The sequence below is a fragment of the Notolabrus celidotus genome, chromosome 11 (genome assembly GCF_009762535.1).
Source record: "Notolabrus celidotus isolate fNotCel1 chromosome 11, fNotCel1.pri, whole genome shotgun sequence".
NCBI lineage: Eukaryota > Metazoa > Chordata > Actinopteri > Labriformes > Labridae > Notolabrus > Notolabrus celidotus.
The window spans coordinates 22,888,721-22,905,718 of NC_048282.1; the positions used below are offsets into that span (position 1 = coordinate 22,888,721).

General features: G+C 40.7%; 1 protein-coding gene across 2 annotated transcripts in view; it reads left to right on the forward strand.

Annotated features, from left to right (window-relative positions):
* The first annotated feature begins 5,043 nt into the window (after positions 1-5,043).
* The window catches only part of LOC117821969 (protein bicaudal D homolog 2-like), a 49,673-nt gene continuing 37,718 nt past the window's right edge, over positions 5,044-16,998 (forward strand). The window contains exon 1 of one of the 2 annotated variants that reach the window (XM_034696557.1): positions 5,044-5,586. In XM_034696557.1, the coding sequence (XP_034552448.1) occupies positions 5,347-5,586 (240 nt within the window). In that variant the 5' untranslated portion in view covers positions 5,044-5,346. The remainder of the gene's footprint in view (positions 5,587-16,998) is intronic. The other variant, XM_034696558.1, reaches the window with a different exon arrangement.

Consider the following 16,998-nt stretch of genomic DNA (forward strand, 5'->3'; position numbering starts at 1 on the left):
TGTACGCAGTAAATACAAATAGAATTTGGATTGTTTACACAAAGGCATTAAAAGGATCTGTGAAACTCTCTCATTGTGCTGTTACAGTTAGCAAGACTTCAGGGACAAAGCAAGCAGATAGAATCTGATAGGCTTACCTTGCACCTTGCTAAAGCTAATTACATTTAAGTTACAGTGAGGGGATCGGTCTATGATGTTTAGCATTTGGCTAGTAGGCCCATTGTGATCCCAATTACAATGTTCCTGTACATATTATGGAGAAAACTAATTATGTTTTGAATTTGCCAATTGTAAGAGAGGGATCATCTTTAAATTTAACATTTCAATTACCTATTACTGAAGTCAGAAATGTTGTATGAATGCTGCTTAAATGTTCTGTACATCCCACTTTGTTCATGATTCTAAAGCCACAAGTATTCAGTATAAATATAAGCATATATTTTCACCACTGTACATATGACAAACCCTCATTTGATAAGATCTGATCTAGATGTTTTTAATTGACTCAGCAAATGTTTTGGTCAAATAGCGATAACCTCTTTGTATTTACATACTCACAGCTCTGAAGATCTTTGAATGTTCTGTATGGATCCAGGAAAATGTTTCTGTCAGCTAAATCCACAAGCTGCACAGCACTGATGGCCTTTTAAAGGAAGGAAAGATCCAACGTAACATCATGAGAGAAAAAGAGACTAGCAGGGAGCCCACACCCTGTGAACATGAAACTACCAAGCGAAATGAATGGCATGTAGTGTACACGGTAAGATAAAGACCTCAGTAAATTACAAGCATGTCAGGCATATCTCACCAGCCTTACTGGGAAAAATACAGTGGAGGGCAAATACATGAGCTTAGATATGTAAGTTGTATGTAAAGCAGTAAAAGCCCCTAATAAGCTACTTCACAACAAGGTACTTTCTTATACAACCTATTAACGTGGATGCGCTCTGATTTCTGTACTTGTCTTATTGCTTTTTCCCTTGTTATGGTGATTCTCATTGATTTTCTTTCTTCATTGCTATTGGTCTTCTCTGCCTCTTCCTTCTTCTTTCCCTTCCGCCTCCCTCTTCCTCTGTTGTTGCCTCAACCTTGTACTGTTCCTGCCACAACTTTCACCTTTCCCTCAATTGGACTTGAACTCAGAACCATCAGACTTAAAGGCAGCAGCCCTGTCCACAACACCACAGAACTGCTTGGCAGTGCATGCATTTTTGTTGTTTTCACTGCATCATTGTGTTGTAGTAGTTTAAAAGCACAGCTCATGTACATTGTGAAGAAAGTGTTTGATTTCCATCTCACGTTGGAAGCCCATAGTGGGATTTGAACCCAGAACCATCACATTGAAGGTAGTAGGCCTATTCTCAACACCACAGGGCTGCTTCAATGAGTTTTCTTTTGTAGGTATTTTTGTTCCACAAGTTTGTGCTTGTAAATTAAAAAGAACAGTTCAAATTACAGTGTGAAGAAGACCTGATGCTTTTCATCTGAGGTCTGACACCTTACTCCGAGACCTGAGGATGTCCTAATATGTAGGCTACACTATAGGAGTATAGGCCACATTACATGTGTATATTTTGTAGAAATATTCCTTTATTATTTCCATCTCCTCTTCCATTCCTTCCAATTCAGTTCCTGCACATTATCCAATCAGACACAAGAAGCGTTGTCTCTACCCTTTCCGTTTTGTGAGATGTTGTATTTTGTGAAATGGTGTTGTATTTTGTGGAATAGTGTTGTGTTTTCTATAATGTAGTCATGTTTTCTAAAATGTTGTTGGGTTTTCCCCCCAGGGCTACCATTAAGTACCCTACTTGAGAAAAAGTAGGCCCTATGGTACATTTCCAACTGTTACAATATAATTTTAAACGTCACAGCAAGAAAAAACATTCAACATTTATGATGGTTCTATTTAATCTGTTTTCACCTCGGCTAACAGCTATCTGTCAAAATATTAAGGCACTAAAATTGTCACATTAAATGGAATGTAATTATTACTGGGCTGATTAAATGTACATCTGTGTTTTGCCTTTGATTGAAAGCTGTCATACAGATCTGAACTACGTGGAGTGGGCTGTACTTCATTTAAATATAAAATTAATTATTTATTAAAGCAGGGGTTCCCAAACTTTTCAGCCCGCGACCCCCAAAATAATGGTGCCAAAGACTTGGGACCCCCACTGTCCCTCAAAGTGATTTAATGTGGCTTAATTTAGCTGGTCTGCAGAAAATGACCCTACCTGTATGAGCTTGTGGCTGTGTTTCCAGTGTTGTTATGAATTAACCTACTGCAACTGATGTATTTGATAATTAACTGTTCACTAACCCTAAACTTAGGAGTCATCTGGCAAAAAGAAAGGTAGAGAACTCATTACATTTTCTATTTTCAAGGTTTTATTTCAATTTTAGCTACTATTTTTGTCAATATTATTTCTCATAATAGGTAAAATGTACTATTTTTAGATCATTAAAAAACAAAAAAACATTCTAGAAGACATCTCACGACCCCCCAATTGTGTCTCGTGACCCCTCAGGGGGGTCCTGACTCACACTTTGGCATACCCTGTCTTAAAGCAGGGGTTTCCAAACTTTTCAGCCTGCGACCCTCCCCAAAAAATGGTGCCAAAGACTTGCGACCCCCACTGTCCCTCAAAGTGATTTAATGTGACTTAATGTGAGCTGGTCTGCAGAAAATGACCTTACCTGTGTGACCATGTTGCTGTGTTTCCAGCTATGAATTAACCTACTGCTACTGATGCTTTTGATAATTAACTTTTCACTAACCCTAAACTTAGGAGTCATCTGGCAAAAAGAAAGGCAGAAACTCATTACATTTTCTATTTTCAAGGTTTTATTTCAAGTTTAGCTACTACTTTGTTGATATTTTTTACTAAATTGGATTTGACTTTTGTCATTCAACTTTTTTTATTGCCTGTTTTCAGCATTTCTTTGTTCAACACAAGTTAAGAAATAATATATAAGCAATACAAAACCAACAAAGAGAAGAGAAAAATATATATATATATATTATAAAGAAATAATAATAATAATAATAATACTAAACAGTACAAACAAAAAGGAAGATAAATATAAGAAAACAAGGTAATAAACAAAAACAAATCATAAATATTTTTAGATAACTTTTAAAAAAAAACATTCTGGAAGACATCTCACGAACCCCCATTTGTGTCTCGCGACCCCCCAGGGGGTCCCGACCCACACTTTGGAACCCCTGTCTTAATAAAGAGTTATTTTATTAATAGTCAAGTAATAAATACAAGGGAACTACAGAGCCGACAAAATGTGTAGGGACCAGTGAAATTTATGTTCCCTTAATGAAGACCATCTTTAAGCTATTATAGGCTTATGTGCGCTGGCTATATAAGCTAGTTTAACTGCAATCTAATGAAATACAAGTTTTTTTTTTCGCAATGGACGTGTGAATATTTTCAATTCAATTCAATTTTGCTTTATTGGCATGAACAAATACATGTTATTGCCAAAGCACATAAATGCATACACATACATTACATATATATATATACATAACATATTATATTCATTAAAAAAATAGATTAATTACATATTATATTCATTACATATATATTAATTACATATTATATATTACATATTTTATACGCATTAATGAACGATTATCCATACAGCATATCTCAATGTCCTCATCAAGTATCATGAATAGCTGACTAAGTGAATGTGCAGTGGAAATAATAACTCGTGTTTCCAACAGATGGCAGCAGATATACATGTGACATCTGTAAGAGAGCAGGCGAGGGCTTTCTCTTAGTTATATTTCTATGGCAACAAAAGGCTCGGCGTAAGACTTCCGTGCTCCACATAAGCAATGACCAAGGCATACTGGGGAAACGAGTTCAGTTCCGGGTGTCAGCTGATTCCTTTCATTTGCTTCACGTCCCACAAATACTACATTTCCCAGCAAGCGTTGCGGCCCTATGGCAGTTTACCCAGCTGGTGACGTAGGTGCTTCGCAGTTCTTCAAACGGACCTTTCAGCTGTTTCAAACAAGCCGGTGAGGATGTGATGAGCATACCGGAAGATCATTTGTGTTGCCTTCAAAATAAAATAAAAGGCTTTTACATGATATTGAATTATTGATTGGTTTTACTATTTACTATTTTCAAATAGAGTATATTTTATTTTCGTAAAAACACACAAAGCAAGAAAAAAAAACTACAAGATAATTCACTCTGAGGACTTTTTACATCAAAAGTGGTTTTATTTTCTACTGTTTCTACTGTTCTTCCTGAGGAGACCCAGGCCCCTCAGTGTCTGCAGCAGGCTTCTGAAGACCTTCTACCAGTCTGTGGTGGCCAGTGCTCTCTTCTTTGCTGTGGCGTGCTGGGGTGGAGGTATCAAGACGGGTGAGGCCAGCAAGCTGAACAAGCTGGTAAAGAAGGCCCGCTCTGTGGTTGGCCTAGAACTGGACAGTCTGGAGTCAGTGGCTGAGAGGAGGTTGATGGACAAACTGCGAGCCATCCTGGATAACCCCTCTCACCCTCACCATGATGAGCTGTGGCTGATGGGGAGCTCGTTCAGTCAACGCATCATTCCACCACGGTGCAAGACTGAACGCTTCAGACGCTCCTTTGTGCCCACCGCCCTTCAGACTGTTGAATAGTAACAGGAGGCCACAGACTGCACCACGCTGACCACTGACTTATTTTAATTTAATTTTACTTATAAAGATAAGATAAGATAAGATATACTTTATTTGTCCCCTGTTGGGGGAAATTCTTTTGTTACTTGCAACACGGGACAGGGGAATACAACAATGTACTATCATAGTTAAAAAATATAATAACAGTAATAATAGCCATGACAAGGGTAAATAAAATAAAATAAAATTAAAGTAATATAAAATAAATTGAAACTTCTTCTTTATTGTACTTATGTCTGGCTTGCTGTAACAACTGAATTTAACCCCCGGGATCAATAAAGTAATATGTTATCTTATCTTATTTTGAAAGTACCAAGCGGAAGTCGTGTTTACTTTTTTCCTCCTTTAGGAATTGGTCCTCCAGCTCCGGCTCCGTTGCTTCAAAAAGCCGGGGAGAGGTGAGGGAAACGCAGGATCCCGACGATGGAGCATTTCTAGGAGATAACGGCGCACTCCCCCGTCGGAGATGATTTAACATCGTCATCTACATGACCAAAGAAACACGAACGGCAACCGTAACAATCATGCAATTTAAATACAGACGAATCTGAGCAAACCGCCTCAAGGTTAAAACGCTTTGAAGACGCCCCTACATCTCCCTTGTCACAGATCAGCTGGCGTAAGGTTAGTTGATCATCACCCGGTACCCGACCATGTCCGTGGAAGAGCAGGTTTACCCCGACGCAATGGTGCTGCGTGAAGCCGGTCCTGAGTGGATGCGAGTCGAGATCGAGCGTCTCGCCCGGGAGCTGAGTGAGACAACGAACGAGAAGATCCAGGCGGCGGAGTACGGGCTGGCGGTGCTGGAGGAGAAGCAGCAGCTCAAACAGCAGTACGATGACCTGGAGATTGAGTACGAGACCGTCAGGCAGGAGCTGGACCAACTAAAAGAGGTATGTTAGAATTATAAACCCATAAGGAATAATATATATTACAAAAGAATACATACAACCACATATGCAACCTTAAAATGAGTCACCTGACATTATCATTTCATGCTACTAAAAAGGAGTCTTTACATTTTTGTGGTGTATGTACTGCCTCAGAAATATTGGACTTTGACGTGAATGAATTGCTGCATTTCATTCCACAAGGTCAAAACTGCAATATGAAGAGGGGATGCTTCCTCTGTAGAATGCCCCACACACCCCACCCCCCTTCTACATCAGGGTTCCCCCCATTGCATTGCTACATTTTATTTATTCATGCAGCTCTTATGCCCCCTCTTCAAGAAATTCCTGTCTGGATCACTGATAGTCAAGGCCTTGTGTGTTTCCACCCCCAGTTTAATGTCTAAATCATAGACCTGTCTGCAATCTGTATAGATATGAAAGATGAGCATACAGGGTGGGATCAATAGCACTTTAATAGACTTACTTGATATAAGATATGAGCATTGTGAGTCATTTTATTGTGTCCCTGCCCAAAACATACAAACAGATTTTTTCAGTTTCTCAATTATGCTCAGTTTAAATCCCTAACCTAACCGTTTACATGAATGTTTGAAATAGAATATCTTGTCACAGCTGCTGACAGCTTAGATGGGGCCTCTCTGTGAACAAGAATTACTAGTTTAGTTGGAAGGGGCGGGAGTAAGTTTGAATTTGAACCTTCCCGCTCAGAGAGAGAGAGAGAGAGGGATGTACAACTTGCAGTGGAAACCATATAAGTCATTGCCCTTTGGGAATGGAAAGAATGTAGAGCGACGGTTCAAGCTGAGCTCCAGAGTCAGATAAAGGATGTGTCTGTTTTACCAAAGAGTGGCTGGATTGTACTGCCGTATTATCACACTGTCAGATTTTCTCTGCAAGAGCAGCAGTTTGTCACTGTCTTGTGAACTAGAAGGTGTTGTGTGACTCTATGGTGACGTCGGGGACACAGTTCAGCCAACTGAACTGCCCACATTAGTCATTAAGCAGATTCTTGCTCTGCCACAGTTTGCGCATTTCTCATGTCTTTCTTCAAAATGCATGCTCTTCCTTTGTCTTCCTTCCTCAAAGGCAAGGCAGGTTTATTTATAAAGCACATTTCAAACTTGGTTGCAATTCAAAATGAAAAGAAAAAGACAAGCAATAGGAGAAAGAGAAAGCTGACATCATGGAAAACCCCTTAAATCCTTGTCAGAAATCTGTTCATCTCTCCCATGGGTTTTTGTGGATTTCAGTAGGAAGTCTCAAAGGAGAGTTTTCAGCTCCCTCCCTCTTCTCTGTCCGTCTTCCAGTGGCCCCTCTCTTGTTGTTGTTGCTGAAAAGAGGAGGTCTCATGGCTGTCTCAGCAACCTTTGCTCAGTTTCCCATGCATGTCTTTGGCAATAACATAGCTCTGCCACAACAGAATGGCAGCAAGAAACTCTGAACTGAAGAGACATGCTGAAAATGCTCTGAGAGAGTAACCATGGAAGCAAACTGAAGGGGGTGAAAAGAAGTTGGGACAAACTGAATAAAAAAGATGTTGGGACATTTGCTGAGATTTCTCTCTCTCTCTCTCTCTCTCAGATTTTCTTTCACAATATGCCAGTAAAGGAAGCTCTCATTGTGAGTGCGGTTGGACTCCAGTGTCCGATCATTGTTGTTGTCTTCTAATGGAGCACAAACATCCATCTGTGCGGGCAATAAACTCAATTGTTTGCTCCAAGCTGCTGCAGAAGCTCTTTCTTTTGCCTCGGGGTTGGGGCATTCTGGCTGTAGATCACACGTCAGATAGAGCATAGTTATACTTCCTTGTCCTTCCACCCAACCCCCAACTTCAGGATGAAGGGATGATGTGATGCTATCACAAACACAAACACAGTCCTCTGTAGAAACACCCTTAGAAGCTTGTATTAGATAAGCCACTGATGCGTTTTCTGTTCCTGTTGAATCTTTATACTCATTTTGAAAATCCTTGTGATGGGGAAAGTAGAAATGTCATTTGTTAGCTTTACCGTCTTCCTTTGTTGGTCTGATTTGTGTTCTTGAAGTATCCAAGTCAAATGATTGCTGTGCCGTTGTTTACAGCTGTAACAAAGCACACTGGTTATTTCCCAGGTCAGGTATAAACGCTACATTTTCTTTAGTACATGACCATTCACTCTGATGTTTAGATGTCCCTTGTCTTCCCTTAGGATTTACTCTTACTAAAAAGATTGTCTGGAAGATTTGCAGAGTATACTGGAGGCTCTTCAGAGACCTTCAACCTCTCTTCAAACTTTATGGATGGTGTTCATTAACACAACTAGGGTTGCAAATTGGTGGGAATGAATGGGAATGAATGGGAATTGAGGGTCATTTAATGGAAAGGTATCCTATCCAAGCATAAATATTTGTTTTGTTATAAGCAGACATCCATCCAAAATAATACAATTAAAACAGATTTATTTGTAATTAGAACTTTATCAAGTGTTAAATATTTTATTGAACAATCAATTCTTTCATTGAAGAACAAAAACATGAATGTTGAGTTAAATATTACTCATCCCCCCCGACCCAACCCATTCAAAAATTAACAAAAATGTAATCCCAACAAAGTCCATTCAAAATGTTAAATGAGAAGAGCCCCTCTCCCTCCAAAAAAGTCCCATTCAACATGCAAATAAAAAAGCATCTTCCCTCAAGCTTCTCAAGCCTAGCCTCTGCAGGATTCTAGAAATCATCTGTGCATTTGATGGAGGAATGCACAGTGCATGTAGGGGGCGTGGTCTCAATAGCCCTGCAGTAAGCAGTGTGCTATGTGCATGTGATTGAGGAACAGCATAGATATTCAACTGTACATGAAATCTGGTTGTATTAGTCAGGATTATGCTATACTATATTTACTATATTTAAGTTCCCTATTAAGAGCCAACCTTCAATTTAGTAAATTCCTGGTTTACTCCCATGGAAAGTTTCCAACTTTGAAAATCCCCAGAATTTTATCACCCTAAACCCAACACAAAAGAAAACAGCTGAGATTAATGTGTGTCCATACAGATTTAAGAGCTCTTTTTTTACCTCCTGCTGGAGTCACACAGACGATCAGAAATCATCATGACACTCAGCAAATACCCCCCTTGCAGTGTAAGCATATCCTTACAATCTCACCTACCCTTGGACAGGGCAGTAATATTCACATTCACACACACCCCCACACACACATGCCCTCTGGAGGCAGGAAGATGGAGGAATTCCCTGCACCACTGTTGCTTGGTAACGGCACAGCTCTGTGCCTTTAATTCGAGCAGCCGTGTTGCTTTCTAAGCAGGTGCTGCTTTCTGAGCGTGTTTGTGAGTGACTGCTGAGGGGGCTTTACATACACATAACAGCAAACATGAACTGTTTAATAGTGTTCATAGGGTGTTCATGTTCATTTGGGTTTGATGTTATATTGTAACATGTAACGTTTTTCTGAGACAGTTTGCTTCCTGTTTGCTTCTTTGTCCACTTCTTTCACTTCTTCTATACACAAAAATAATCCTCCATCTATTTTTTTGCTGCATGGTTGATAAGGATGGACTGTTTTGTGTATTTATTGATTTCCTTTCTAATTTCCTATTCTACTTTTGGTAAATATGAGTCACTTTGTGTTCTCACTCATCCCTGAACTGCAAAGCCTGATCTCTCCTTCTGCTTCAAATCCACAGCATAGGTTTGCATAGCCCGACATGCACCTCTAAATGTAACTACAAGTCGAAGCCCTGTGATTGGTCTGCTGGTCTGCTGGGGGTGGTATCTTCATTTCCTGCATTTAAAACATTTCCGGTATCACCGCCTGCACTGATTCAGCGGCCTTACATTGCATCTCCTCCCCGCCGCCTCCTCTCTTTTCTTCTTTTGAAATAATTGCAGTGATTCAGCCGCCATGGTTTCCTGTCCACCACAAGCAGAGAATCTAGCAGAACCTGGACCTGGCGACACAATGAGCATTAGGGATGCACCATCCGATCCTGGTAACGGATATCGGCTAGATCAGACTTAAAAAGCTAGATCGGATATCGGTGACAAAAGGCCGATATATAGTGCTGATCCACATGGCAGATCTATTCATCTCAGTTCTATGCTTTTCTGTGTTTAAAACAGCCATGTGCGTCTCCTACGCTAACAACTCCGCCGGTCTGTGCATTTTTGCTCGGTGGAGCATGATGGAGGATAACTACAGGGGCTCTGCAAAGAAGGAAGAAACTTTCTATAAATGGATTCAAAGTGTGAAAAACCAGACAGGTTATTGGATTTAATTGTTCTGGATCCTTGAAATTAAGGGATTCCAGCCTCTGGTTTAGCACTTGGAACCCAGGTACAGTTCACCATCAAGTCAGAAAAGCCTGAAGTTGCCAAAACATGATTCTATCCCCACATTAAGGAATAGAGATTGTTAAATCAATACCAGGATCGGATCGGCTAGCATCGGTATCTGCAGATAATCCCAGGTATCAATATCAGTATAGCGACCTATAAAGTAGGATCGGTGCATCCCTAATGAGCATAGAAGTTGCACTGCCATAGCATTTAGGAAGCATATTATAGGGCGACATGGAAAATCCAATGCAGCATAGAGTAAACACACAAGTATAAACAAGACTTAACACTGCAAAGACTCGATCCTATCATACTTTCCTTTGTGAGTGTGCTTTCCCTCAAGAAAGTGTTCGACACACAGCACATGAAGTCTCACGTCAGCAGTTTATTTAAGCTGCTCACTTTTAAAACAGTACCCTGATAAGAGCAATCTCACATGCAAGGCTGCTGTGAAGATGTGACAAAGCTGCGAGGACTTCACCCAGCTGTCATTCAGATAGCAGAGTACAGTCTTAGTCACAAGTTAAAGTCGCTAATGACATTATAGTACACTGACTCCAGCAGTGTGGGAGCATGGGGCGGTGTTTCCTCAGCTGTTGTTGATATTCTTAAGGTAAGCCACTCACAGATGACATCATTTGCCACACCTCCAGCTGTAAATGCAGCTCTGAGGGACGTTCTCGCTCCTGATGCTTATCGATGCCTCTGTGGAGAAGAAGTTCATGACTATTTGTATGTTTGTGTGACCCTGATAGAACAAAGTGGCGACTGTGACGCCATCTTCTCTCTACAGTAGCACTCACAGAGGTTTTTATTCATTATTTTCTAAATCAGTATCTTTATTTCTCTGAAGAGGCCACACCGAAGTCTTTCATTTCCCCTTGTTTCTCTTGCAACTCTCCCATCGCCGGAGCTGCAGTTGTGACCTGCTCTGTGGAATTCAACCAGACAATCACAACCCTAAATATTGTTAAGCTCAGTAAAACCTGGACTCTCTGTGTTCTGCTTGCTGTCCCTTTGTGTGTATGAGCCAGCTGGGGTTAACAGGTCTTGGGTGTCACAGATGAAGAGAGGGTTAAATGCCAGCAGAACAGTGTATGACAAAGGAGAGATTGAGAGAGGGGCCCTATTGTGGTTACTTTTGAAAGGATTGGCCACTTTTGTGCTGTTTGAAATGGCAGATCACTAAAGGATATATCCCAATGTCCTTTAACAAAGATATCTGGTGTGACTAAGCCTGCTCTGTGGTGTTAAATGGGCTGGATGCTGATTGGACGTGAGTAGAAAATATGAGGACATAAAACGCATCTGGTTCCTCATATGTAGAGTCATAAATGAAGTAAGTTTCATGTTTTTGGATGTTAGCCACAGTGAGCTATGTTTCCTCAGGTGCTGCTGCTCTCTCACGCCCTTCGGTTTTTGTCTTCAGTCATTCCTCTGGCTCCTCGAAAACTCCTGACCCTTCTTGTCAGCTCATTGAGGACACTGTACTCAATTTTCAGTAATCCTTTTATTTCACTGGGCTTTCATTCAGTGTTTATTAACGTTGCTTCTATCAAAGACCTAGCATACGCTGAAGCTTTCCGCATTGTTTGAGGTCTGATCGGCTCTTTTCATCCATAATGTTTTTTGCTGGACAGCAAGTCTGCAGTTAAGGGGTAATCTTTTCTAAATGGCACTAAATAAAGTCCCAAATCCCCAACCCTCTGTGCCTAAGAGGATGAATCACAGCCGCTATGCGCAGGGCTTACGGAGGCCTGGGAGTCTGCCAGGCTGTACCATGCTTGGCAGACTCCAGAGCAGAGGACAGGTAGGGGCACTGTGGGGTAAGACTTCCTGGAGGCTGCCAGGTGCTCCTGGGAAAATGCCCTGTCTTGCCCTGCCCTGACCCAGTGGCCTACTAGAGAGGCTGCTGAGCTGAGCGCTTTATTCTCAGAGTTCTCTCAGGCTTGTGATATTCTCTCTGAATATGGATGTGGCAATTATTTCAAGGAACATAATCATGAATGAATACACGCCACTGTACTTGAAGTGTTAAAACCACAGACTGTATAAAATATGGACATAGTATCCGTGACGTCACCCATCTGTTTCTGAAGCGCTGTTTTGAGGTCAATCATCGGCGGGAGACATATTGCCGCTGTCGAGTGATTGTGACGTAAAGAGGCGGGCTTTGAGCCTCCTAGCCAACAGCTACAGTGTTCCCGCCTGTCAATCAAGTCAGCTGTGCCTCTCATTGGAAGTCTCGTAATCTCAATAACTTCAAAGTTGCCGTGTTAGAAAGAAAATCCCCTCCGTACAGTGTGTGCTGATCGAGAAATGAGCTATCCAGACTACACTCGCCTTTTGTACCAGGCTGTAAACATGTTTATTTCTGCTGTAAAGATCAGATTTTTAGAATTGGTGTGTATGTGGTTTCTGGTACTTCCGGAGCCAGCCTTAAGCGGATCCTCGATGAACTGCAGTTTTTAGCACTTCCGCATTGGACTACTTTTAGACTGGAGGTTGCCGCTTGGTTAAAACAGGCTGGTTGATCTCCTGTGTCCCATAAGGACGACCATATGGTATCGCAAAGTAATGAAAGAATTATTCCACCTAGTTTTAGGTAAAATGAGCCCCACTAATCCGCAATGATTTTAAGAGCCTTTGTCCTTAACTCTGATATACAAACCACCAGCACCTGTCCACAGTTTAAGTTCAAGCCACATTGACTCAGGAGCTTCAGATGAAGCCTGTTTTAAATGTCACTGTGTGAACTGTTTGGCTGCTTGGGGTGTTTTTTCGTTTTGATGTGATAGAGCGGATAGATTGGACAGAACCATTAGCAGAGCTGGAGGTGAAGATGTAACATGTATTGAATACTGTTCTTGTTTGCATGACTGAGAGCATTCAACTTTTTTTTATTGCATTTTTCAGTATTTGTTCACCACAAGTTAACAAATTATGTATAAGCAATACAAAACCAACAAAGAGAAGAGAAAAAAATAAAAACAAACAAAATTAATGATAATTATAAATGAATAATAATAATAAACAGTACAAACAAAAAGGAAGATAAACATGAGAAAACAAGGTAATAAACTGAAAATAAATAATAATAAATATTTTTAGATAACTTAAAAAATAAACATTCTTGAAGACATCTATGGGAACCCCTGCTCTACTTGATCGTCGACCATTATAAATCATACAATTAAAGATCGCTTCTATCTGAAGTGCTGCAAAGATTTCTCCAATACATTACCAAAGGCAGTATTGCATACTGAGAAGCTGTATGGTTGCCTGGCAGGGTCATGATTTGACCAATTTAATCCAATTACAATAGACCGGGGCCAGATCAGGCAGGCGTCCAGGCTAAAAGCAGAGGATGAGGTCATAGTAATGGCGCAATACCTCTGACAATACAACATGCTTCATTCAGGCGAAAGGCTGGTCTTCAGTTTCTTCCCTTCTCTTATAACGACTGGAAACGTTAAAATCAGTAAACAAAGAAGCCACTGTGCAGCCACGTGACTGAGGAGATGTGAGGAACGAAATGGCTTCTTATTCCTCTCCACACATCAAATTGTCTTCATTGGGTTGTGTCGGTGTCTGGTTTGCATTATAATCATTTACTCGTCTTTGCTCCCCAAATAGATCATTTTTGGTCTTCATTTTGCATGACGTTGATTAAAAGCGTCTGTGGAATTTTTAATGGCAAATTTTTGAATTGGAAAAAAGACACAACCGTGAGAAACACATTGCAATAAATCTAAGATACTTTGTACCCTGTATACCAGCGTCTTTTCCTTTTTACCTTGACATGTTTCAACTACAAACCTCCTGAGGAAGACTGCAGGAGGTTTGTAGTTGAAACATGTCAAGGTAGAAAAGAAAGCACACTGCTCTAGTTACAAAAACTGTTTAACTTTAATATGCAGTTTCAGACCAAATGAACCTTTTTGGACTGCTCTGTTGAAACTCAGGGTATAATTTGCTCTGTGAACTGGGTTTCAGTTAGGTCGCTGTTGACTTAATCAGTTTATGGTGGGACCATGTTTATTTTCATTTCTGGTTTCTCAAACAGATGAATCAGCTCAGCATGTTGGTAGTGTTTAAGTTTGAGACTACATTTTTTCAGAAACCTTCCTTGATTATTCTTTTTTACAGTTAGGATTGAATCAGTGAGTCTAAAAACTTCCTTTCTCTTCCAAGCAGCATAATAAACACACACCAACCACCTTGTATAGAATATATTGTAAGGTCTCTAAAAAGCTTAACTTTATGGCTTTGTGTTTGTAACCATAAATCTTGACTATGATTTTCCTGTAACTACAAAGACTCTTGCTGAGTCTTAGCAAAGCTCTGCATAATCAAATCATCCTCCTTCCTTCTATTGAATGAAGACCTCCCCTGCTCCCCCACTGCCCCCCTGCTCTCCATCCTGTTTACTTGAGAGGAGTTATGCTTTTTATAGCCAATAGGTAGCTTATGAAATGTGGCTCTGTGTGCATCCGGATGCCTTTCAGTGGATCAAAGGAAATGAGCACAGTAAGTTTATCGGACAAGTCACTTCTGTCACCTGTCTGTGACAGGAATAAAAATAAATATCTCACATCTGTCCTGATTTGTTGATGAGAATAATGGGCTCACCCTCTCTGTGGATTGTTATCAGTAGTAGGCTAAATGCTGCATTTCCTCGCAATGTTCTGTCCAGTGCCGTCAACAACAGAGCCAGGAAGTTACATGCATTATGCATACCCAGACATCTACATTTAGAATGCATTTCAAAAAGCATGCTTAAGTTAGATTTAAAATGTTTTGAAACATTTGCTGAATAAAAAAAATAAGTTTGCTTTATCATCAGCAGATGAATACGGAAGAGGATTAGGGCCACTGAAAAAAGAAAAAAATTAAGGTCAAATTTGTTTTTTTTTAATTATTATTCTGAGAAATAAAGTCAGAATTCTGAGATTAAAGTCAGAATTCTTAGAAAAAAGTCAGAATTCTGGTGGATTTTCAAAATAAAAGCCGTCTGAAAAATAAAAATGTGCCTGGTAATTGTATATTTGGCATTAGAATAAATCTCAGTTTCCACTGATATGTTTTGATTCAGACTGAAAGAGAAAACCTCAAAATGTGATGCTGCCAATTACACCTGATTTGGAGTTTCAAAATAAAAGCCATTGGAAATGAAGCATATTAGTGATGATTTGGGATATTTTCAAAGTGAGATTCGTTAACTTATTTCAGTTCAGACTAAAAGTAGACAGAAATTGTCTACTTTAATCTTGACTTTAATATCAGAATTCTGACTTTAATCTCAGAAGGCTGACTTTAATCTGACTTTTTTTTTTTCAGAATAATAATAATTAAAAAAGTGGCCCTAATCCTCTTCTGTAGATGAATCATCTCATGCTGTAGGAACATTTTAAACTTGTTAGAGGTGGATTAGCAAACTATCAAAGACACACACATACTGATTGTTGTCCTAAGTCTTTATGTCCCTACTTGATGGGATTCTTTGCTGGACTTTGGCTTGTTTAGAGTATACTGAGGTTTTCCCATCGGACTATTTGTGCCCCACTCCAAGAAAGCCTGAGGTTATATCCCTAGAGAAACAAAGAACTGAGATGGGGGTGTAACCCATAGAAGGCTTATTAGCATATATGAAGAGCAGGAATACATTTGTGGTAGCTATATAAGTGGACAGATGGTGGACACCCCAACCTGACTCCTGGATATACACACATGGGTGCAGTTTATTGTTCTGCATGATGTCCAAGGGCATCAATTTATGAAGAGACTGAAGTTGAGATGTAGACAGATAGTGTTCTGTTTACATGAGCACATTCTGGCACACCCTTCCCTAGTTCTTCTCAAATTCTACATCATCCACCCATCTTAATTATCTCCTGACTGACAGAGTACTGCTGCCAATCTCTCCCTAAATTAATCAAACTGTTCAGAGGACTATCTCCTCGGTTTAATAGGCTCTCTGTTCAAACAGTAGCAAACCCAATATCAAAGGGTTGTCCCATTAATGAGCCAGGGGGTCCGTTTAAATTCAACCCCACGATGCAATCAGGGCACAGCAGTGTGTCTACATTCTCTCCACTTGCTCCAGACACACCCACAGTCACCCTCCTCCTCAGCGCCTCATTCCTCAGGCTCCTATTGTAAATAGGCTAGTGGGTCTGGGTCCCCCTGTCACAGTGCGCCATAACCAAGTCTCATGGAGCCCACGCTTTGAAACCCTCAGGCATGAATGAGCAGGGGAGAGGAGAGGAGAGGGAGGAATTGGGAATGGGACTGGTGTAAAGGGAGGGGAGATAATAAGACAGGGCTGTATAGTTTGCCTTTATAGCAATAACAACGTTAGAGTTTGGGCTCAGGGAGCACCAGCAGAGGAGGGGTTTTAATTGGATATGTGCCAGTCTCTCAGGGGTCCTTGAGAAATGGGGATGGCAGACAGAGAAAGGGTGAGAGGTTTTGGATGGGAGGGGCAGCGGGCAATGCCTGGTTTCCTGTGGGAACCAGCTCACCCTGTTTTGGATAAGGGAAGAATGGGGGGTTCTCCATCAGCTGGTTTAATGAGTTTAAAGTGCTGGCGCTTTAAATGCAGAATAACCAGATATCTAATTTTTAACATACAGAAGGAACAAACAGTAGGCTGGACTCCAGCGTTTGTTCTGGGGGGTATTGTTTTCCGGCTTATCTTTCATCTTTAATTCATTATCCTGCTTGAATGCTGCGTTGTTAAGGAGAGATAAAGGTATTGCTCATTTTGAACAATGAATGAAAGAACTTCTTATTGAACTCACTCACATGTCTGCTGTATACCCATACTCCTTTCTCTGCAGCCTTCAGTTCATTATTTGCACACAGATATGATGAGCTCAGAGGGAGATGCACAGAGGATGCCGAGCCCCCACCTCATTCCTCCCCAAACTGATATGACCCCATATGGAGAACTTGCCGCCCCTGACCCTGGATTTAACCTCACTGGTAGAGAGACGGCGTGCACACACAGTCACATACTGGACTTAATCACTGCAAATGTGGAAAGGGGGGGGG